The following is a 22185-nucleotide window of genomic DNA, read 5'->3' as shown; positions in this document are numbered from 1 at the left end:
GGTATGAGCAAAGAATCTACAAAGAGGAACCTGGAGCAAACCTATATGTTAAGGTAAATTTAGAGAATGAAATACATGTGGCACGTGCACCACAATGCACGAGGAATTCAACTAATTGTCATGGGGAAACACTGGGGAATTGGGTTTCTTAGGTGCTTTTGAAAAGTGTGTCCTGTGGGAGGAGGCTTCCTGGGTATGCTCATTGTTTCAAGAGGGGACAGCTGCTCCATTAATTTTAATAAGGGACATTTCCTTAGCTAGAGAGAAGCATTGCTCAGGAGTTTATCAAACTTTTACTCATTTTGTGCTTGAGAAATCTACATTTATTTGTTCCTTGCATCTACACTCCTCAGCTCAAGCACTGAAATGGGAATCGGTAGACAAAATAGCACAGCACATGCAGTCAGGACCATATGCTAACAGCAGGAGAGCATTCAGTTCCCAGGCTGAGAACTTGGTGGGGAAATTACATACACCGGGGATGTATCTTTACTGCCTGAAAAATGAATTTCAGCCTTAAGGCTCGCTGCACTCCTTCAGGTGATTATGGTGAGGATAAAGGAATAAAATAAAGAAGTTAAAAGTACTCAGCATTTCATAGATCCTTTACACATAAGATATGCATTTTGCTCCCATGAGGCAATCAAGCAGAAGCCATTGACGATCTCTGAAATCTGCTCTTCACAGCTTTAAAGGATCTGCTACATGTCCCTGAGAACCTGCAATGGAAGAATAGCATCACAGAATCATTAAGGGTGGAAAAGGCCTCTCAGATCATCCAGTCCAGCCGTCAGCCCACCCCATCACGCCCACTGCCCACTCCCTCAGTGCCACATCCACACGGTTCTGGAACACCTCCAGGGATGGGTGACTGCACCACCTCCCTGGGCACCTGGTGCTACTGCCTCAATGCTCTTTTTGATAAGAAGTGTTTCCTAATACCCAGCCTGAACCTCCCCCGGTGCAATTTGAGGCCATCACCTCCTGTCCTATTACTGTCACCTGGGAGAAGAGACTGACCCCCTTCTCTCCACCTCTTTTCAGGTAGCTGCAGGGAACGATAAGGTCTCCCCTGAGCCTCCTCTTCTCCGGACTAAACAATCCCAGTTCCTTCAGCCGTTCCCCATCAGGCTCGTGCTCCAGACCCCTCACAGCTTTGCTGCCTTTCTCTGGACACGCTCCACGGTGTGGATATGTTTCTTGTAGTGATGGGGCCAAAACTGAACACAGCACTGAGGTGGCCTCGCACTGAGGTGGCCTCGCCGGTGCCAAGTGCAGAGGGACGACACCCCCCTGCTCCTGCTTGGTCACACCATTTCTGATACAATCGAGGATATCGTTGGCTTTCTTGGCCACCCGGGCTATTTCATGCAATTGAGTTCGCAGCGCTGCTCTGAAGGGATCTACTGCCAAGTGAAGCACCCCTGAGGGGTAGAACCGTTTAAATAAACTCCAACATTCACATCTTTGCCTGATTAAGATCTTGCCCAGCGAGCACAGCACACGCAGGGCTGCACAGCGGAGTTGTGCCCCGCGCAGTGCAGAGCTGTCCAAAGGCAGAGAGCCGTTCCCGCTCTCGGCAGTCTCTCCGTATCACACACGGGCCGGGCGGACCCGGGGGGCGTTGCGGGCGGCCCCGCGGAGCCGCACTCGCAGCGGGCGGCCGCGGGAGGGTGCTGCGGGCCGCGCCGCAGAAGATGTCGGCGGCGCGGTGCTGGTGGTGGCTGCCGGCGCTGCTATGGGGCGGCGCGGGGGGCTACGTGGTTCTCAGCTCGGTGTCCTGGCCGCTGCCCGAGGCGGGGGGAGCGGCAGACGAGCTGCACAGCTCCTCCACCGAGGAGGCTCTGCCCGGCCTTCTGGAGGAGGCGGGCGGCATCTGGAAGCAGAGCTTCCCGGCCTCGGCGTACCGGGAGGACGCGGCGCTGGGCCCCGGGGCGTCGGCGCGGCGCTCGGAGCAGGGGGCCGCCCCCTCCCGGATGTTCTCGTACCGCCGGCAGCCCGCAGCACCGCCGGGCCGCGCCGCCACCGCCCGCCGCCTCGCCCGACACGGCGCCTGGGGCTTCGTGGCCTCCCGGGCCGCCCACGGAAAGGTACCGCGGGGAGGGGGTGGCGGGTCGCTGCCGGGGGGTTCCGGCTTTAACGTGTTCCCTGGCGCTCTACTGAGGCAGCTTTGATAGCTCCTGAACGAGCCCACAGCGTGGGTAGCTCACTGACCGCTTCACTAGCTGCTGACTTGGTCTTGTTATTTTAAACTTCAGAGAGCTGGGCTGAGCCAGTGGGCGCCTAGGTTAACGTGAAACAACACGTTTAACACCGTATCATTAATTACACGTATACAGCTGTGCACAAAACCTCTGGTTCCACGTCAGGTTGACAGAGATTCTCTTGAAGCCCTAAGACTTGAGCGCTGCTGGTTGATGCACTCAGCGCAGCCCCTTGGTAGGACAGCTCCCATACTGGCTGCAGTTACCTGGAGGATTGCGTCAGGCTGGCGGTTAGGGAAAGGGGCTGCACCAGAGGCGTGGAACAGGCTGCCCAGGGCAGTGATGGAGTTCAAGGAGCGTTTGGACAGCGCTCTCAGACACAGGGTTTGGATTTTGGGTGGTGCTGTGTGCAGCCAGGAGCTTGGCTTTGTGATTCATGAGTCCCTCCAACTCTGGATATTCTGTGACTCTGTAATATTACTGACAGCTGCTGGTTTTGTTTTGTTCTGTTTTGTTTTTTTTTTCCCATTGCAATTCTTAATAATAAACAGGCATTTTTAGCTTCAAAGTTATACAGCTTCATTAAAGTAAATCCCTACTAATGTTTATGAGGACCGTTTATAAGCACTATAAACATTCAAATTCTAAAAGTGTATGAACATCAAAAAATGAAAAGCGTGCACTCCAATAATAACATCATCCAGAGTTTTCTTATTAAGTGTTCACACTTAACTTGATTTCGCTGTATAGGATTTTACCAGCTGCACTGACTGATAATTATACTATTTAACATGGAAATGACCATGAAGAAATATCTGAAGACATGAAAAAGTAGTAATTCAGTAAAAATGTGTCTCTTGATGACAGCAGAAGGTGGGAGACTGAGCAGCTGGGGGTTACTGTCCTTCCTTCTAAATCTCCCTGGGTAATGACCAACACTGGGAACTGTCTGTGTGTAGAGATGCTGACGATGACTTATTTGGGTTTTGCAGATCCAAGGAATGCCCTATGGGAACCTTTTGCCTGTCAGTGACGGTCCTGTCAATAACAGCACCGGGATTCCTTTCTTTTATGTGACACTGAAAGATAATGCAGTGGCAGATCTCCTTAAGGATCCTGTAGCATCACTGACCCTACCAGAATCAGATGGGAATTTCTGCAGGTAACAGAATTTTATCTGCCAAGTACCAACCTCAGTGAGAACAAATGCAGGCGAATACCCTAATGATTCTATGATTCTGTTCAGGAACATGGTTTGGTGGATGACATTGGTGGTGGATGGATAGTTGGTGATCCTAGAGATCTTTCCCAGTCCTAAGGGTTCTGTGATTCAGTGATCTCTCCTTGGAGGTGTCTCCATGAATTCTAGGCGTTCAAGATCCAATTATAAACCATAGTGATCTAGTCAGTAATGTCTGCAGAGTTTCAAGGGCTGTTGAAGTCAGAGTATCATAAAATCATTAAGGTTGCAAAAGACTTCTCAGATGAGCCAGTCCAACCACCAGCCCACTGACCACGTCCTTCAGTGCCACATCCACACGGTTCTGGAACACCTCCAAGGATGGTGACTGCACCACTTCTCTAGGCAGCCTGTGCCTCTGCATCACTGCTGTTTCTGAGAAGAGATGTTTCCTGATATCGAACCTGAACCTCCCTGATGCAACTTAAAGCTTTACCTCTTGTCTTATCATCTTGGCACTCTACACAGATCATCAGGTTCAACTGCCAACCCATCACAACCACGCCCACTAAACCATGTCCCTAAGTGCCACCTCTACTGACACCTGACAGCTCTGGACATCCCACTGGTTGGGTTGTAGCTCCCAAGAAGAGATTTTGGTAAACAACAATCTTCCATGTAAAGGACGCTGGGTTTGAGATGTACTGATCTACAGCCGGTCTGAGATAAACAATGAGCTTGCTTTCTTTCTCTCTAACCACACAAACAGTGAGCACAAGCTGAAGTGTTACATGTTAAAATGTATGTATGTAAACTCAAAGCTGATAGAGTTTTCCCCCACCATGCTTTCCTCTGTGAAAAAGACGTATCTGCACCATATGTTTGTTTACAGTCAGGCATGCCACAAGCGTGGCTGGGTCAGCCTTGTGTGAGGTGTCATTTCCAGAGGCCTCTTTACGTGACGAGGTAGATGACACCAAAACTGTGTCAGACAGGGCTCCATTAGCAAAGCAGATCATAGCTGATATAGGGAAATAGATAGAATAACTGGGAATTACAGACTGCCTCAGAAAGAAATGAGATCATAAGGTCCTCTTTGGGGGAAGAGAGGTTTGTCTTAGGAACTGCATCCCAAGCTTACCTGATTGGAGCCGAATGCCATCTCAGATTTCACTCCTGCTATCTGAAGAGAACATGGGAAAAAAACAGTGAATGGCAAATATAAAGCAAGGCACTGTTCCTCTTGTCTGTATTTGTCCCCAGAATATGCTCTTTGTTTTCTTAAGACTTAGATGGTGGTAAAAAGAGTTATGTCAGGCTAATGTCCCATTCCCAAGGAATGGAAGGCTGCCAGGAAACGACGGCTTCCTCTTGCAATGTAAAGCACCAATACATACTTTCCATCATTACATTTATTAAGGTAAATAATTAATGTTTATTAAGGCCCCAGGAAGACTCATTGCATTCTTCCAGTGCTTAAAGGGAGCTTGTAAACAGGAAGGAGGCCAACTATTTACATGGGCTGATAGTAATAGGACAAGGGGAAATGGTTTAAAACTAAAAGAGGGGAGATTTAGATTGGATGTTAGGGGGAAATTCTTTACTAAGAGGGTGGTGAGGCCCTGGCACAGCTGCCCAGAGAAGCTGTGGTGCCCCATCCCTGGAGGCACTCAAGGCCAGGTTGGATGGGGCCCTGGGCAGCCTGAGCTGGAGGGGATTTGGACTGGCTGGGCTTTGAGTTCCTTTCCAATCCAAACCATTCTGTAATTCTATGATAATTCAGCTTTGAATGGTTGAAAAGGTCAACAGAGTGGTGGAGCTAAGATTCCATTACTCCACATTACTCTGTTGCTTAAAATTATTTCATTAAATATTTTGAATTAATAATTTCAAATTGTAATTAAATTTATCAGTTGTTTCATAAAAGGCTAATGGAGCTTATTCTTGCTTTCTAAGCTTTTTCATTCAATCAAATAATGAGCAGAATATCTAGATCAAGTACTTAAAAATGTATGGCCAGCTCCACATCCCAGCAGCAACACAGATGCCCTATTTTCAGAGGCTCAATGCTCAGAGCAGCTGCCATTGATGTCAGCTGTTGGTGATGAGCACTTCTGAGAATTACACATGCATTTAGGCACTGGAGTGTGGCCTTTCATCCCTGACTTTAAACATCCACTTTTGAAAGTCCTTGCCTTTTATGTTTTAGCAACATTGCTGCCTGATTTACCTGCTTAGGAAGTGCCAATTTACCAACAAAGGAGAAATGATTCATGATTTATAAAAATACAAAATTCAGGTACATCACAACCCTTCAAGAATATTTATTCACTGTCATCCTATTAAGTACCTATTAATTTCCCTAACTAACCACTGCTCTATTGCTCAGTATGTCTGTGCTTTGTGCTGCAGCACTCTGGGCACTGGTAACGCCTATTTCAGGACAGCTGAGGCCTCTCTAATTGCCAGTGGCCACATCCCTACACTTCTTGCTCCCTCTTTCTTTTGCATCAGCTCAGAAATTTGCCTGACCTTGAGTTCAAACAGAATTCTGAAGAAACTTGCAGTAGCTCACTGGGAGCCAGAGAAGCACAAGGGAGAGCAGAGGAGGGAAGGTGGGAGAAAACAGGAGACTCCCTTTTTAGCATGTAACCACACTTTAAATATTGAGCTTGTTACTCAACAGAATGCAAAGATTCAGAGTCTTATCACTGTTCATTGCATTATTTATTTTGTCAGTCCTTTCTGTTTACTTTTCATTATTTCATCATTGCAACATCTCAGCCTTCTGCAGCACTCCAGTACTCCACAGAAAAGCTTCAGCAGCTTCTGCCAGGCTTCTTCTATGCCAAGTTGTCCAGAGCGGCCGTGTGAGCAACAGGGAGCATCCTTAGTGCTGGGCTTTGTGAGGTGATGTAGCAGTCTTCTCTCTCCTCCTTGCTCATGCCTGTTATCCTGGCAGACCTCATATTGTGCTCGATGTCAAGGCAGTATCTGTGAGGTTTTCTTCAAAAAAAGAAGTGCCATTTATAGATGGTATTAATACCAGAAGTTCTCTCAGTCTAGGACATTATTAGTTGTTTTAATTCCAAAATAATTATGCAGAATAGCTGAAGGAATAATGCTCGACGTGAGAAAGTTCATGTCCTTATATGCCAGCAGTGAATTTGGCCTTGTAGCTTGTTTACATGTATAATTTAATTAGAATGCAACTATTAACCTACTCTAAGTTGTGCGACTTAAAATAACTGAAAGCTGTTTGATGCTCATAGTCAGTGCTTGGTGTTTGTGTTTGGTGCTCTCCTGGAGAATGCTCCTGACCTATTGCATACAAAGGAAATCTCTGGCCTTTTGTAAGAAAACATAGCTGACATTTCGATAGTCTTCTTGTATCTAATGAGTTTCAAGTGGCTTGTGTGCTTGTACATCAGTTTGATATTAAATTTAGTAGTGAATTTCATTTGCTTTGGTTCAGAATATACTCAGGTTTCAAACCTTGACAATAAATATTCCCTCTTTCTGGGCTGTAAGGGATATAGGGCGGCCTTTTTTGTTTTCCAGCCTTAGTACTTAATCATCTGGGGAAAAAGAGTTAAAAAGCTCAAACTGTGCTGGCTTTTAAAAATGAAAGAAAGAGAGCTGTGATAGATGGTATCAGGGTTGCAATGCATGCTACTGTTGCAACTATAGCCTGGATTCCTCATCTCTGACCTAGAGATTTCCATTTCCTAGAGGGACAACAGGCTGTTCCTCTCTCTGCAGATGCTCTCTGATGGTCAGGCTGCAGGAGTGTTAGTTAGTGGTGACACTCTGTCTGATCTGATGGCAGATAAATGGATAATGGAGGCAAGAAAAATTAAATGGTTCAAGGCCATAAATAGACTACACTGGCATGCCTATTCTGCAGAAAAACTGAAAAGATTGAGTCTTATTCTTGCAGATTTCAGAGAGAACAAGACTGGGGCCCTATACTAAAGAATAGAGAGGCTATTGTTCTGAATAAATTTCCCAACACACAAGCTGCTTGGAAAAAGGATCTCTTTCCAAGTAAGATCCTAGACCTGCCTTATTACTGCTGCAGTCTGGAAAACAGGCAATTAATTTTAAACATGTGTCATCTCCTTGACATCAGGTTCAGCACATTCAAAGGGACCAAATGCAGCTTTCTGAGAGGAGGAACAGTTACATGGCTGCCATAGGCTGGTTTTCACACAAGGGGAAAAGAAAGAGAAGTGATGAGCTAAGTCCTTAGGTTCGTTTCTCTTTGCTGTTAGCTTGACGATGGCGTTTCAAATCCTCACTGCAGACTGGGAGTGATTTTGAGTGACCCAGATTCCTCTGCTGTTTTATGACATGCATCAGAGATGGCTCCTTCAGAGCCATTCCACCAACCCTGTTTCATCTTCTGCTTGAGGTACAACACTGGCATGAACTAAAGCATCTCCAGCATTTTTGGAGAGCGGCAGACCACCAGGAGGACTGCTAGAGGAGAGCACTTTGGCAGGTGAGAGTTCCTGTTCTTTGGCTGGTTGCTGGCTTACATGAATTGCAAACTTTATTCTGAGGCAATCCTGAGAGAAAGACAGACTGCTTTGGATGGCAGGCACAGCCCTTGAGGTGTCAGTTGGTGATCTGCACAGTCGCTTAATCCAAGGATGAACATAACAAAGCAATTTAGCATTGCACCTTCACACAAGGAGAAGTCACGCATACAGAAGACAAAGGCTGAATCCAAACATCCCTCAGTTTTTGGGAAGTTGAGAACCCACCTCCTGGTGTTATGTGGCACAGGCACATTTCTAGTTCAGGTATTTATACTGGCTCTTTTCAGTCATATGCAAATAATTATGTCAGTAGCTCTTCCTGAAAAAAATCTGTACTTAAAAATTCAGGAAGACATCAAATTAGAAAGTCAAATATGAAACCTACTATCATCATGACCCAATGCACGCAATATAGCTCCAAATTACTTTGTTGTTTTTTCTCCTGTATTCTTAAATAACCAGCTTCCCAAAATCCCTGTCTGGTACACCAACATTTCTCTGACTTTGCTTACAGAAACAGTTGATGCTATGATTCTGGTTTGTTTTGGGGGTTTTTTTTTGTTTGGGTTTTTTTTTTCATTTTTTTTTTTCTTCTGTGAATTGTCTGTGGTTGAACTATATAAAACCTTCCTGGCTTAACCATATAGTTCAACTAAAAAAATTGGTTGTTACTGTCAACAAAGACAGGCAAAGAATCTGTCATGACATAAGAAATTACAGTTAAAGCATTCTAGAAAGTATTCTCTTCTAGGAACAGCAGAATGACTTAAAACATTCAGACAGGTAGACTATGAGCACTGGATCACTTGGATGAAGAAAAGCCATTGTACTCTTCAGCTCCCAAGCCTGACTTCAGGTCCAGCATGGAAGACAGCTCTTCTGAAAGTCAGGATGTCTTTTGAGTGTCTCTGCTGGCTCTCAAGTGTTTGTCCAAGCCATAGCAGAGCAAAACTGCCCTACCATATCCAGCTGAAGGCCAGTAACAGCTTTTCAGATTATGAAATTGCTTTCAGCAGAGATTTTCTTTGACGTTCATGCCATGTGGATTAGCAGCACCAATGCACTCTTTATGCCTCAGAGTCTCCATCAGTTAGTGACGAGCAAATGAAATGAATAAGGAGGATAACTTGCTTTTCAAAATTAATCAGATTTAATAAGCAGAATTATATGCACCCTGCAATAATTCCCAAAGCACATAGCATTTCCTTTGTTATTTCATGTAGATTTTAGAAGACGAGAAATTCTATGATGCCATACTAGCTATTTGGGACAAGGCAGATAGGGGTCCTATGCAGGAGGACAAAGTGCCTGCCTTGTGTGGGTGGAAGCAGATGGGGATCAGCAAGTTCATCCTCAGCCAGTCCTAATGGCATAGATTTGTATGGATGCAGCTACCACTGCATTATGCCACACATGAGGTGCTCTAAAGTACCAGGAATAGGAATAGCAATAATAGAGCTTTCTTCTTGGCTCCCCCTTTCTACAACTGCAGAAAGCTTTCACAGCTTCTTCTCTCTTTTGTTCTGCTCAAGAAGAAATAGAGGAGTATGGAAGGATGGAAAATGCTGTCTTTTCAAGAGTAGCTCTTCAATGGGAAAAGCAGGCTGGGGAAGAACAGAGAGATTCCCATCTATAGATCCCTGTTTCCTCCACCAGTCCCTGGAGCATCACTGAATTCTTCCACTTTCCTACTGATTCCTTCTTGGGAACATCTGGTGGTTTTTCTCAAGCGCTTCCCGAACTCTTCTTCTGCTTTCACTGCTGATCTGTGCCAGTCTGTTCTATCTCAGTGGAGTTAAAGGATAAGGATAAAGGTAATACATGGAAAAACCCAGAGCCAGAGAATAACTCATCAAAGAAGGGATCTCAAATAAAAAAAGGAATCCTAACAAAGTCCCAGTATCATCGCCTTGTGAACCCATATAATGTCATCAGCCTGAACCATACATTCATCAGATCAGCACTTAGCTAGTTTTGGTACAGGAACCTTCTAATTGTGAGCTACAAGCTGGCTTATGCAGTAAACAATTTAATGAGTAGGTGGCACTCTTTGCCCTGAACCAGTCCTGAACTGTGACTCAAAAAGTGCAGAAGTGGTATGCAGTAAAATAAGTGGGACGTGTTCATCAGCAGTATGCTTCCCATCATTGCTGAGAAGTGTATTCACTTGGACGCAGGCCGGCCCGTAGCTCAGCAGAGCTACCTAAGATGGAACTCTGAGGGCCAGCTGAACGGAAGCGAATGCAGCTCCCTCTCCAACTTCACATGCTCACAGGAGAGAACTGCCCAGGGTGGGTCAAACTCTGCATACCTTGTTTGCTCACCATAGGCAGAGGGATGGAGACAATCAATTCTTCTTTCTTCACAAATCAGATGAATAATTAAGAGAATGTCTCTTAATGCACCGTGTTCTTACAAAGTGCATAAGCTGAATCCTCTTCCATTTTCATCTGGCTTCAGTTAATTTCTGCAAGAAGGTGTATATATTTTATATAAGCATAAATAAATAAACATGTTCCCTATTGATTTGTCTTGTTCCACAAGTCGTTGCTTTTTCTTCCCTTCAGTTCTCATCACAGCCTCCATGAAGACCTCTCCAGGGCTGCAGATGATTCTCTAGCTGGGACCTAAGAAGCCATCCATGGTTTCCTTGGCATGGAGACAGTGCAGTCAGCATGCCTTCTCTTTCCATGGCTCTGCCTCCCCACAGCCCCCATCAGCAGTGCACAAATTTGATATAAAGCTGTTTCTGCATTCCTTGTGTCAACCAAGGCAAAAGGAACCCAAGGACTGAGAGCTGAATATGGATTAATTTAGGTAGAAGGCAAGAAATAACTAGGGAATGTATGGCTACACCCCTATGGATGTGTAGGAGGGATACTTTAGTAAACATACCTGTAAATTTATCCTTAATATCCCTTCATTATCGTTAGTAAAAATATAAGCCATGTCACTGGCTGTATCCCCTTACTCCTAAGAAATAAAACCTGTGTGTACATTAATTACACCAGTAGCACCAATGAAAAGTCAAAACCCATTCACAACACAGTTAGAAGAGATTTAACTTCTAGTGTTTTCTGATTATTTAGAAACCATAAAAGTAATCATTCATTACTAGGGGAATCCTATGCCAAAAGTGATGTAGAAACAGATTTATTTCAGAATATGAAGGGCTCCTTTGATTGAAACAAATACTAATGTTAGTGTAAGATTAGAGTACAAGGTCAGCGTTCTGAAACAGAAAACCTATGATAAGAGGCAGTGTTAAAAGCAAAGCAGCCAAATAATAATACTAGATTCAAATGTGTGGTTGTCCTTGTTCAGCTCTTCTAAACTTCATCGTGCATGTTTTTAACAAATAATTTGCCTCATTGCCCAGAAAAATGAACTTCTGCCTCTCCAGACATTGCTCGGTTGTACAAAATTCAGTGTGAATAACTTTTACTGGGAATGGTAGTATTGTGTGTACCATTGTAACACTCTGAGAGGAGAGAATAACATACAGAAAACTAAAAACGGAAGAAAGAGGCAGGGAGAAATATACAGCAATAAAAAGATTCCAGATATAGCTGTACAGTATGTAGGTTTTGTCATCAGCCACATATGCAGTGTGCAGTTTTTCCTGTAAACCAGGGAAAAACCACATCTGACGCATCTATCGGGCAAAAAAAAACTCTTAAGAAAGGAAGGCAACATTCACTGCATAACAGCAACATCAAGTCAATTGCCAACTCAAAAATCAGCAAGTATTGAGAATAAATATTTGCACGAAAAGATCAAATAATTGCCATTTGAGAAGATATAAACCTCTTTCTGCTCCTACCTACAGCCACATGGATCACCTTGATCACTCTGTGAAATGAAGACATCCTTTGAAACAATCCCTGAAAGTGGTTAACATTTTACCTAGGGGCTGTACCAGACAAAAGCAGCTGCAAATAGCCCTCCCCACTTTCAGTTGTTTTATGGCACTACTAGGCTATGGATAAAATGGTTTTCATATACAAAGGGTTATTAGTTTAAAGCAAATGTTTTGAACTGCAGTTTTGCTAGTGAGAATTCCCTTCCATATTCTGAAGACTCAGTGAGTTAAATGTATAAAAATATGTAGGGTGCCAAGTTGATAGGATGAGAAGGAATGGCCTCAAATTGCACCGGGGACGTTCAGGTTGCAAAGTGGGGAAAAATTCATATCAGGAAGAGTTGGTGAAGCTACCACCGGAACAGTGAAGTGGAACAGTCTGCCCAGGGAGGTGATGGAGTCACTGTCCATAGAGATGTTCAATAAATGTGTGGATGTGGCACTGAGGGATGTGGTTAGTGGATGTGGTGGTGATGGGTTGATGGTTGGATTAGATGATCTGAAAGGGCTTTTCCAACCTTATTGAATCTGTGATTCTGCGACCATGTAGACAAGTCTATACTATGAATGTACACTGGTAAAATTCCTTGTGTCAGGGTAAGGAATGTGGATTTTCAGGTATTCAGGACACCATTTGTTATTTCATAATTAAAAAAAAAAAAATGTACTGCAGAAAATGGGGCCATTATTTATTGATGTGAACAGAAAGCTTGAGCTTGACCCTTAGTGGCTGAGCTTCCTCTCATGCATGGCAAGGGAAAAGAAGCACAAGTGCAGTTTGTCCAGACATCGTTAGGCTGAACATCACCTTCAGAGAACAGCTGCTGCATCCTGAACAGGATGCTGAAAACACGCCCTAGAGATGATGTGACTGCAGACGGCTCTTTGGATCTCAGGCTACAGACTGTGCCAAGTGCTCACTGGGCATAGCTGAGTATCAACCAGCTCGCTGTATTTCCTTGCGTATTTCTGTTTGTGGTCCTATCTATAAAAGCAGACACTTTATCCAGTAAGCTATGCAGTCTTTCATAACCATCTGTGGGGAATCTGCAGGTGTTAAATTAGCTGCAGGAGGATGCCCATATGTTTCCTGCATGTGATAGGCACATATTGAGAGTTACAACAAAAAAAGCCATTGCAGATTGCACAGTTAATGCTAAAGGGCTCAAGCCGAGATCCTTAAGTAAAATTGCACACAAATGAGATGTAATTTACTGCACTGCTTCAGATTAAAACTGAGCAAGAAATGCAATCTTCATTTCCTAAAGTAGTTTTCAGGGCATATGTTTGTAAGTGGGGACCCAGTCTTGGGCAATGCTGAGCAGTCTCAGTGTGCTGGCAATGAGCCGTGGGGCTGTTCAGCACATCTACGGAGCAGGCCTTTGTAATCATTTCATGAAACTTTTTTGCAGTTTGTCAGTTTACATATGATTTATATCACTGTACTGTAGAAGTCAGAGTCAGCAGTTGCTCCGTAGCTACTAATGGGAGTTATTTATTATTACTGTATAGAAAGAGCCAAAAGGCAACAAGTATCTACCCTGTCTCAGTTTGAAGGATGAGTGCAGTTGGATATATTTTTTTAATAGACCTTACTTGTCTCTCTTTCTTTTTTTTTTTTTTTTTTTTTTTTTTTGGCTCGTTCTGTGATGAAAAGCAATGTAAAGCAGTTGAAAAATGGATAAAAATGAACAAGAATTGATTTTCTAGGATAGGCAGAAGGAAAAAGGACACACAAATACGAGCATGCATAGTTATTTTGCAGGCACGGTCATATGTCATCTTACTAATTCTTCTCAGACTCTTGAATTCAAGTCTGTATGTCTAGAAAACCTGCCATTTTCACATTTAAAAATATATTTATGAAGGCAGTTTTTAAAAGCATACATTAAGATTAAGAAAATGTCTACAGTAGAGATCTATGTCAGGTGAGTATTCGATCAACAGACCCCCTGAACGTTACAGCTGATGGCAGAAAAGACCTGCGAGGTTTGAGAAACTTTTGCAGTTTTTAATAGTTATGCAAAAGCAAATCAAACAAGCTATTACACATGAGCATTTTTCTCTGTGCACAGAAAAAACGTAGTTGATCCGGAGGATCCAAGGTGCGCCAGACTGACACTCACAGGACAGATGGTCACAGTGCCTCCAGAGGAAACGGAATTTGCCAAGCAAGCAATATTTTCTAGGTCTGTATGTGATATGCATATAGTACAGCCTGCAGTTTTGAGACAAATATATACATGTGGCCATTTGGTATGGAAAAGCTGAGAAGTGACAAGCCTGATTTACTTTGGGGACAACAAAGTATGTTGAGCCTTTGCTGCTTTGAAATAACAAGCAGAGCTTCGTAACCTTGTTTTACCTACTGAGGCAAGGAATATGGAGACACAGTTGCTAAATGTTAGATTTAAGTAAAACGTTTTTGTAATCATGTGGCTCTGAGGAGAGATTCCATGAATACGGGGTGCATTTGTTAAGAGGGACACTGCATTTAGCAATTCTTCCTCACCACAGCACAAGAATTGCTCCTAATCCTGACAATAGCCAGAGCAGAGCTCTGCTTCCTTCCAGGTACCAGTCTGAAGCCTAATTCTTCTGTGATGCCAAACCTAATGGTTGGAAACAAAATTATGGATTGTCAGCTTCTCATCTCCTGGAAACTTTGCAGTCTGATAGCAAATAATTTGTCCTTCCCAACGCTGCAGTTCTTGACACCTTCAAATGAGCTACAACGGAGAATAAAAGAGTGTGCTGTCGGGCTGTCCTGAGAGAAATATAGGTCTTGTAGCAAGTGGTTACAGAAAGAGTCTGTGCACAAGAACTGCTTCCAAAGCCATAATAGTTACAGAACACGGTCTCCAGTCAACAAACACCAGCACAGCCCTGACACCATTCACCTCACATCCAGTGTGTGCCCCATACCCTCAAGTGAGACCTGTTTTTATCAGAGTAATAGGCATCAAAAGCTCAAACTTTAGTTGGGACACACCTACAGCACAGGCTGCCAAGGATGGCCCTCCAGGTCATGTCCTGCCCAGTACAGCAAGTACTGTGGGGAAACTGGGATGTGCTGACACCCGGCATGGCCCAGATGCAATGTTCTCTCTGGCCTGCTGGGAGGGATCTGGGTGAACAGGTTTTAATAGGGTGGCATGAACAACAGGGTCAGTCTTGAGAAAATGGGGAAGCTGCGAGAGAAATGCTGGCAGGGCAAATTAATTTTTTACAGGTCTGGGTAGCAGTGGTCACTGGCATAGAAGAGAAGCACACCAAATGAACATGATCACAGGACAACCAAACACAGTCCCTTGCCATGAAGTCCAGTGCTGCTGACCAGTGCTTTTAAGCAGTCTTTGTTTTTTCTGATGCTCTGTAAGGAATAAACATATACACTGCAGCTGCTCAAAGGAATCCTCATGGGAAAACCCTGAGGCAGCTGTCAATGTAGCTGGGTGGTCATGGAGATGAATGTAGTTGACTGCAGGGAAGAGGGCACTGCTCTTAAAGGCAAATTTGGTTGACATTGTCAGAGTGCCCCGTCATCCTCGTAGTAATTAATGGAACAACAAAGAAGCTGCTCCAGGTTATCAGCTGGAGGTGATGCAGGGCTGAGCTGCACCCTCAGCAGAGCTATAAGCTTCTCCCAGAAGTAGGTGGTAAACCTTCCACACCACCCAATAGACCAGAAAGAAATAGCTGCCACTTATGCAAGGCTTTGGGTGCCTGTAGGACACCAGCAAGTCTGCAATAAAATCAGTTAATTTGCTGTGGCTGCTCAGAAATTGGTAAAGATTGTAATAATCCCTGTGGCTTGAATACAGCTGCATCTCCAATGACCTGCACACGGCCTCAAGCCTCCACCCTCCCTTCTTACAAAAAATACAGGCTCATCAAGGGAGGAAGTGGAATACTGAATAAAACCACAACCTCAGTTACCCTCCTTATAAGCCTTTAAGGCCACTGTCTCTGGTGGACCACCATCCTCTGGAGCCAAAAGGAGAGGAGCATCTGGGAACAGCTCAATGAAGCAATAACACACCCAGCAGGTTGCTGCTGGTTTTTGCTCATAACCATGCAAAACAAAACAAAATCTAAATTCTGTCAGCAATGCCCCCGAGATGCCCACAAATAGCCTAGGGGCGGCTGACTGGGAACCCACTCTAGGGGCGGCTTACTGGAACCCACTCATGAGACCCTGCTGGCAGGAGTTCAAGCAATAGCAAATATGGGGCCAAGGACAGATGGATGCTGTATTTGCACACAAGCCTTTTCTATAAAATCTGCAGAAATCAGATTACTACAAGATTTTCCTTTGAAGAGATACAAACACAACCTTGACACGTGTTCAGAAATTCTCCTTCAGCTGATTTTTATTTACTTATAAACCAAAACACATTTGCAACAAATTCTCTGTTCTGCAACAGAGGAAGGAGGTATTCATTGGCTACCTTAAGCTGTAGTTTTACCCATATTGAGGTGTGGAACATCATAAACCTTATTTCAAAGCAGGGCAAAAAAAGATGAATGATGGTGACTGTCAGATCTCGAGTTTCCTTCTGGCAAAGCACAGTAGGCTGAAAAAAAAAATGAGACAAGGCATATGATCTGGCACATCTTTTAATATTTCTTTTTTGTCCTTCCAGGCACCCAGTGATAAGAAAGTGGCCTCGTAGCTACGAGTGGTTCTTCATGAAAATGAATATCGAACACGTCTGGCTTCAGAGCTGGTATGGAGGTGTTTCTACCATTGCAGTAGAAGAGTATTTAAAAGCAGTTCCAAGTAAAGCTTGATTGAATGGGCTTTGATCTACGGCGCTTTCCTTTCTGAACACTTAAAAAATTTCACTCTAGATGGTTATCTTACAGTGATATATATATATTATTTTCAAAAGGTTTCAAAATAACTCTGTCTTACGTGGAGCAGGGTGAAAATAAACCAACACAGACTTTCAAATTATAAAGGAGAGGTAAATAGCAGCCCTACCCTGCAATGTAGAAACACGTCATTTCAAACAGGCAATGTATCATCTTGAATGTATCTGTTTGTTTAGACTTTTTTTTTTTGCCACTCACTTACTATGGTGTTCTGTTTCACAGAAAAGGCAAACTTGCCTATTCACAGCCCTTCACGTATTGTGGAAGTATTATTGCTGCTCAGTCTCTCTGATATAAGTGCTCTCATCTAAACCTAATAACTACACCATTAGATATTTAAGTTGTTAAAATATTGTGCTAAAGCTGCTCTCATTTGCTAACTTATATTTTCTACATGTATTTCTTCCTAATTGTCTAATTTAATATTTCACTTGGAAATTGAGTAGAAAGGCTCCAAAGACTTTTTGTGGAAAAAAATGCAAGCTGCTCAAACAACACAACTTCAACAGAACTTGTCTTCTACCGACACAAAGCTGGTTAAACATGTAAAGAGACAAAACCAAACCAGGCTTACAGGGATTATCCAAATGCAACTATAAACATTCTCCTAAGAAGACGTTAAGTATTCTTAGCTAGTCTGTTCCTGTTATGAAACACAAAAATTTTATCAATAGCCTGCAGTCCCACTTTTTTTGCACCCCACGTCCAGCCACCACTTTATTTTTGACTCATTTATGCAATGGACTTTTGTAAACCCTCACCAACTAATCTAGGGATGGAGCCAGTCCCTTAGTTCTCATTTATTCCCTGAGGTTTAAAGGGTTTGTTCATGATATTTTTTTAAAGAAGTCTGAAGATAGATATTTCAGACCACAGAATGGCCTGGGTTGAAAAGGACCACATCGATCATCTAGTTTGCTATGCGCAGGGTCACCAACCACTAGATCATCAAAATACTCATTTTCCTAGTGTGGAAAGTGCAAACTTGTTTACAAACTCTGTGAATAGGCAGTGAATACGCATCTTATAAAATAATCCCAAAAGAGTACAGAGCAGTTTTAATAATCTTCATCCCTTTCTTGAAACGTGCTGGTAATCTTATTCTGCAATTCCTAATGGTGTGATAATGCAAAAGGTCCCATGGCTAGCATGTCACATCATGACACAGTTTGAAAACCATATGGCTGGTCTCCCTGTTATGTTAAGAAAGAGGCAGATTGAGATGGTTTTCTCTGAATCCCTGGGAGGGAAGCAGAGCCTTTGGCACTAGCCCACATCAACGCAGGCATGAGTAGCGTGGATTTCTCAGTGAGTGACCTGAGCTTTTACAGGTTAATCCCTGGCCAGAGTTCCAAGGCAGCTCAGGGAGCTGTGACCACCTGGAAGCCAATTAAGTGTAGCTGAGCTTATTTTGGTTCAGGCATGAAAAAAGGACATTATCCTCTGAACAGACCTGGGCACCGTGCTGTTTTAACTTCCAGGGCTACTCAGATTTTGGCCTCAAGTCTGCAGGCATCTCTAACGTTCCTAATATTCTGTAAGAACTGAAGGAAGATGTGGGGAGAAACTTTCTTTAGACACTTGGTAAGCATTTTTTTCTTGTCTTATTGCCAGTGAGTCTGCAGATCTCTTGCAGAGGTAATTACACAAGATGAGGAAGTGTCCTGTCTGAATGTATTTCCCGTATTTTCTTGGCAGATGAACAGCATCCTCCCATCTAAATTTGCCCCCAAATCTGGTACTGTGTAGTACTGAATCAAAATGGCTGGTCCTGTACAAATGTACAGAATACCATTCAGTGAAATCATTCTTGATTGGATTAATTTTGCCATGGACATCTTTGTGCACTATGGATTTGACACTGTCCACTAGGATTAATGGGACTTTCAAAACAGAGGTCAGTAGGCAGAGTTCTAGGCTCTCTAAGAGAATTTCCACAGGTCCAACCTACACATTTCTGTGCAACTGTAATTAGACAGTTTGTCATCCTTGTTACTGCTATTCCTAGAGAAGTCTGAACTTCTCTCCCTCTGCCCCCCACAAACACACACATAGGGTGAGCAAATCCAGTGTTTAAGAAAGATAAGGAACAGTGAGAATTTTAGAAACTTTCACTTCCATCCTTAGACATCTTGGTAACAGGGACATGGTCTTAGTATGTGTTATCCATTACTGACTAACACTCTTGCCTTAAAGCAGTAAGGGAGCGTGTCCACAATATTTAGATAAAGAGTTTTAACCGTTTCAGAAGTGCGTGCTATAAGAAAGGTTTTGAATTTATTCTACTTGCTGTGTCCCTGCACAGTTAGATTAATTGGAGATATATACTGTGTTATAAATTGACACATTCATCAGAGAGCTTTTCTATAGCGACAAGCCTTGAGATTCTTGACAGAAGCTCAAAACACAAGGTAGAATGGCATGTAAAGTGACAAAAGAGCCTTCATAAGGAAACACTGCTGTAAATCACCTGCTCGCATTTCATGCTTTCTTCCTCCAAGGAATAGATTCCATTAAAGTTCTTGAAAGTCTACATAAATTTATCAAAAATATGACGTGCAGATTTTTGAATGGAATTTTCCAGAGCACAGAAAGGGGAAGACACAGTCAATAATTTGTTTAGCTGTTTTTTACATTATTAGTTATGCACTACTTCCAATTTTTCCTTAAAGAGGCAAATGTATCAAGTGGAATTGGTGGTCATATGCCAAGTGACATTTGTAAAAGCTTTTAATCAAAAGAGTCTTATTAAGATAGCATAATGAGATCAGATTTCCTTGAGACCGTAAAGGGTCTCATCTCACTTCAGCTTAAGTTGGTAGCAGAACTCCTACTTATTTGTTGTGCTTTGATTATAAGATCAAAGAAACATTTTTAGAAAGTCTGGATAAGCCCTGAAAAATTTGTTAAGTATTTCAGCTAGTTGATGTGCAATGTACTGCCATGTATTCCGTATTTTACTTATTTCTTTAGCTTCCCCAAAAACACTTGTTGCACAACACCTATTATTTAAAACTTTAACTGGGTTTTTGCAGTATTTAAGAGATGCATTTAATCATGTCTGTGTATTTGCTGAAAAAAAAGGAAGACAAAGTTCTGAATCCTGGGCTCAAATGTTTTGCTAAATTGTGCACACATCATGCATGCACAGGACTAAGCACAGCTAGTCTTAACTGCTGTTCTTATTTAACCAAAGAATACTCCATTACTGATGAAATTTTCATCACTTAGCTGGAGGAAGTTCAGTATGTTTTATTTCTGGATGTGTACTGTAATCTGCAATGCCTTTTGATTTCTAAAGATACTGAATGTTAACAAAATACCCATCAAGGACAACATGCAAATAAAACAGTTTTCAAAGAGGAACTGCAGTTAGTATATCCTTAAGTGTGCAGGATGGTATGAGCCCGAGTAGCTTACTTTTTTTGGCAGCTATTCAAATTTCTGCTTTTTTCTGTTTTTCTGAACCAAGCTAATTTCTTCCAAAGCACTTCTGGGAACAGAGAATCAGATCTATCTTGGTGTAGCTTCACATCTCTCCAGGGATGAAGCAGCTGGGCACATTCTATCTTCCTTTCGTCTTCTCAGTTATATCAGTTCTGTTTTCATCATGGCAATTAATTGTTATTATTAACAACAATCGTTGTTCCTGTCTGCCAGGAGACTGAGCCGGCACCTATCAGGTGTGCATTAATGGTGTTTTGGAAGATTCCTCAGTGCTATTTTTTCCACTGCTAGCCTTACTCTTGTAAGTTCTTGTTACAGCTTGTTCTTTTCTGTCTGCTTCCCTCTGGCGAGATTTCTTAAGCCCAGGCTGACAAGTTACCCTTTCATACTGTTTTCTTGCACCTCCTTTCAACAAAACTCAAGCTCCTCCATTAAAGTCTCTACTTCATTAAAAAAAAAAAAAAAAAAAAAAAAGGGCATAGGGAACAGCCTGTGCTTCCTTTCTATTTACACCTTATCATCTTTGTCTTGTCATTGGTTGGACTTCATTCTCTGTGAAAATCATGACAATAGTTTCCTAACCTGTATAAACTATAATCAGCATCATTTTCCTGTTTCCAATGACTCCATACTCTTCAAAGAACAGTCCATGCAGATGTTCCTTTCACTTTCACTTACTTATTTTTTACCTCTGTCCCTTTTCTGGAGCAATGTCTATTTTGAGTACACTAAGTACCTATCACTGTTTTTCAAAAAAAATTCTCACTTGAACTACAGTTTTGGGTTCATTAAAAATACTCTTTTTCAATCTGCTTTTTTCAATCTGCTTTTTGCCAAACACTTTCTGGCTCCTTCAAAATTTTGTTGCTTGCTGTTCTTCAACACCATCCAGCCTCTACCTCCTCTGCTCTGCCACTAACTCCGTTCACCATGTACCATTTAATATCCTCCAGCGTTTTCCTGTATTTTTTCCTTCATTAACTACTCTTGCTGTTCAGATTTCTTCTCCACAGCCCCTTACTGCACTCCATAGATCTGCCCTGGCTGTCATCTTGACTTTGTTCCTTTGATCTTGTTCTCACAATACTCAGTGCTTTTGGAGAGAGTCCCAAAACTATACTGCCAAGTATTTGGGGAGAATGCTTGAGTTACTTTAAAGAATAGTTTAGGGTTTAATTTTTTTTTTTTTTTTTACTGGATTTATTTTACCAACTGTGAGCCAGAACGTGGAGCACAATGGCCTTGATGCTGACAGAGCAAAGCAGTCCTGCTGGCACCAAGGGCTTACTGAGCTCAAGGCCTTTGTCTGAGTACACCCTCCTCAGAAAGTAGGCCAGGCACTGCCAGATCTACAGTCACAATTAGGAAGAAGACTCTACAGAGATCTGTCAATGTTGATGGACAGTGCATGTAGCTAACTGTGATGACGCAACGACTGTTGACCTTTCAAGGAAAATCAAACGATGAGATTGTTCAAAAAAGCTGATGAAAAGCTGATCCATTTCAGTAGCTGCAAAAGTACGCAGAAGCCTTCATAGAAGGCTTAATTAAGGCTGGAAAAGACCTCTCAGATCACCCAGTCCAACCAGCAGCCCATCCCCACCATGCACACTGCCACCATGCTCACGTCCCTCAGTGCCACATCCACACGGTTCTGGAACACCTCCAGGGACGGTGACTGCACCACCTCCCTGGGCAGCCTGTGCCACTGCCTCACTGCTCCTTTTGAGAAGAGATGTTTCACAATATCCAACCTGGAATATCCAGCAGTCTGCCCAAGGCGGTGCTAGAGTCACTGTTCCCAAAAACGCGCTATTGTGACGAAGGAGGCTCAAACGCCTCTCTTATCTCAACTTTTAGCTTTAGCGACTGGCTTCCTCCCCCCTGCCCTGCCACACACCGCGCTCTATTTCTGTCAGCCTCCGACCGTACCTGCTGCTGTCCCTCCCCGCTTCCTGCCCCGCAGGCCGCCTCTCCCTAGGGAGGACGCTTGTTCTACTCTCGAACGTGGGTGAGGAAAAGGGTGGAGGCGATGACTCATTCCATTCACGCATGTACCACTGGGCTCGA

At 43.1% G+C, this 22185-nt stretch overlaps 1 protein-coding gene across 1 annotated transcript; it reads left to right on the top strand.

Annotated features, from left to right (window-relative positions):
- Positions 1 to 1672: 1672 nt before the first annotated feature.
- CREG2 (cellular repressor of E1A stimulated genes 2) lies at positions 1673 to 20034 on the top strand. The gene is made up of 4 exons (XM_052664912.1): positions 1673 to 2090; positions 3197 to 3366; positions 13866 to 13979; positions 16437 to 20034. The coding sequence occupies exons 1-4, from the start codon at positions 1698 to 1700 to the stop codon at positions 16582 to 16584; spliced, it is 825 nt and encodes a 274-aa protein (XP_052520872.1). The 5' UTR covers positions 1673 to 1697; the 3' UTR covers positions 16585 to 20034.
- The last annotated feature ends 2151 nt before the right edge of the window (positions 20035 to 22185 follow it).

Source organism: Tympanuchus pallidicinctus, unplaced genomic scaffold (genome assembly GCF_026119805.1).
Source record: "Tympanuchus pallidicinctus isolate F22 unplaced genomic scaffold, pur_lepc_1.0 scaffold6, whole genome shotgun sequence".
Classification (NCBI taxonomy): domain Eukaryota; kingdom Metazoa; phylum Chordata; class Aves; order Galliformes; family Phasianidae; genus Tympanuchus; species Tympanuchus pallidicinctus.
The sequence above is the reverse complement of the archived record's forward strand: the minus strand, read 5'-3'. Positions and strand labels throughout refer to the sequence as shown.

Bases quoted from the DNA above. Each gene is read 5' to 3' on its own strand.
- CREG2 (XM_052664912.1), top strand. From the start codon at position 1,698: ATGTCGGCGGCGCGGTGCTGGTGGTGGCTGCCGGCGCTGCTATGGGGC. The intron at 3,367-13,865 runs GTAACAGAATTT...CTCTGTGCACAG, and splicing joins TCAGATGGGAATTTCTGCAG to AAAAAACGTAGTTGATCCGG. The intron at 13,980-16,436 runs GTCTGTATGTGA...TTGTCCTTCCAG, and splicing joins AAGCAAGCAATATTTTCTAG to GCACCCAGTGATAAGAAAGT.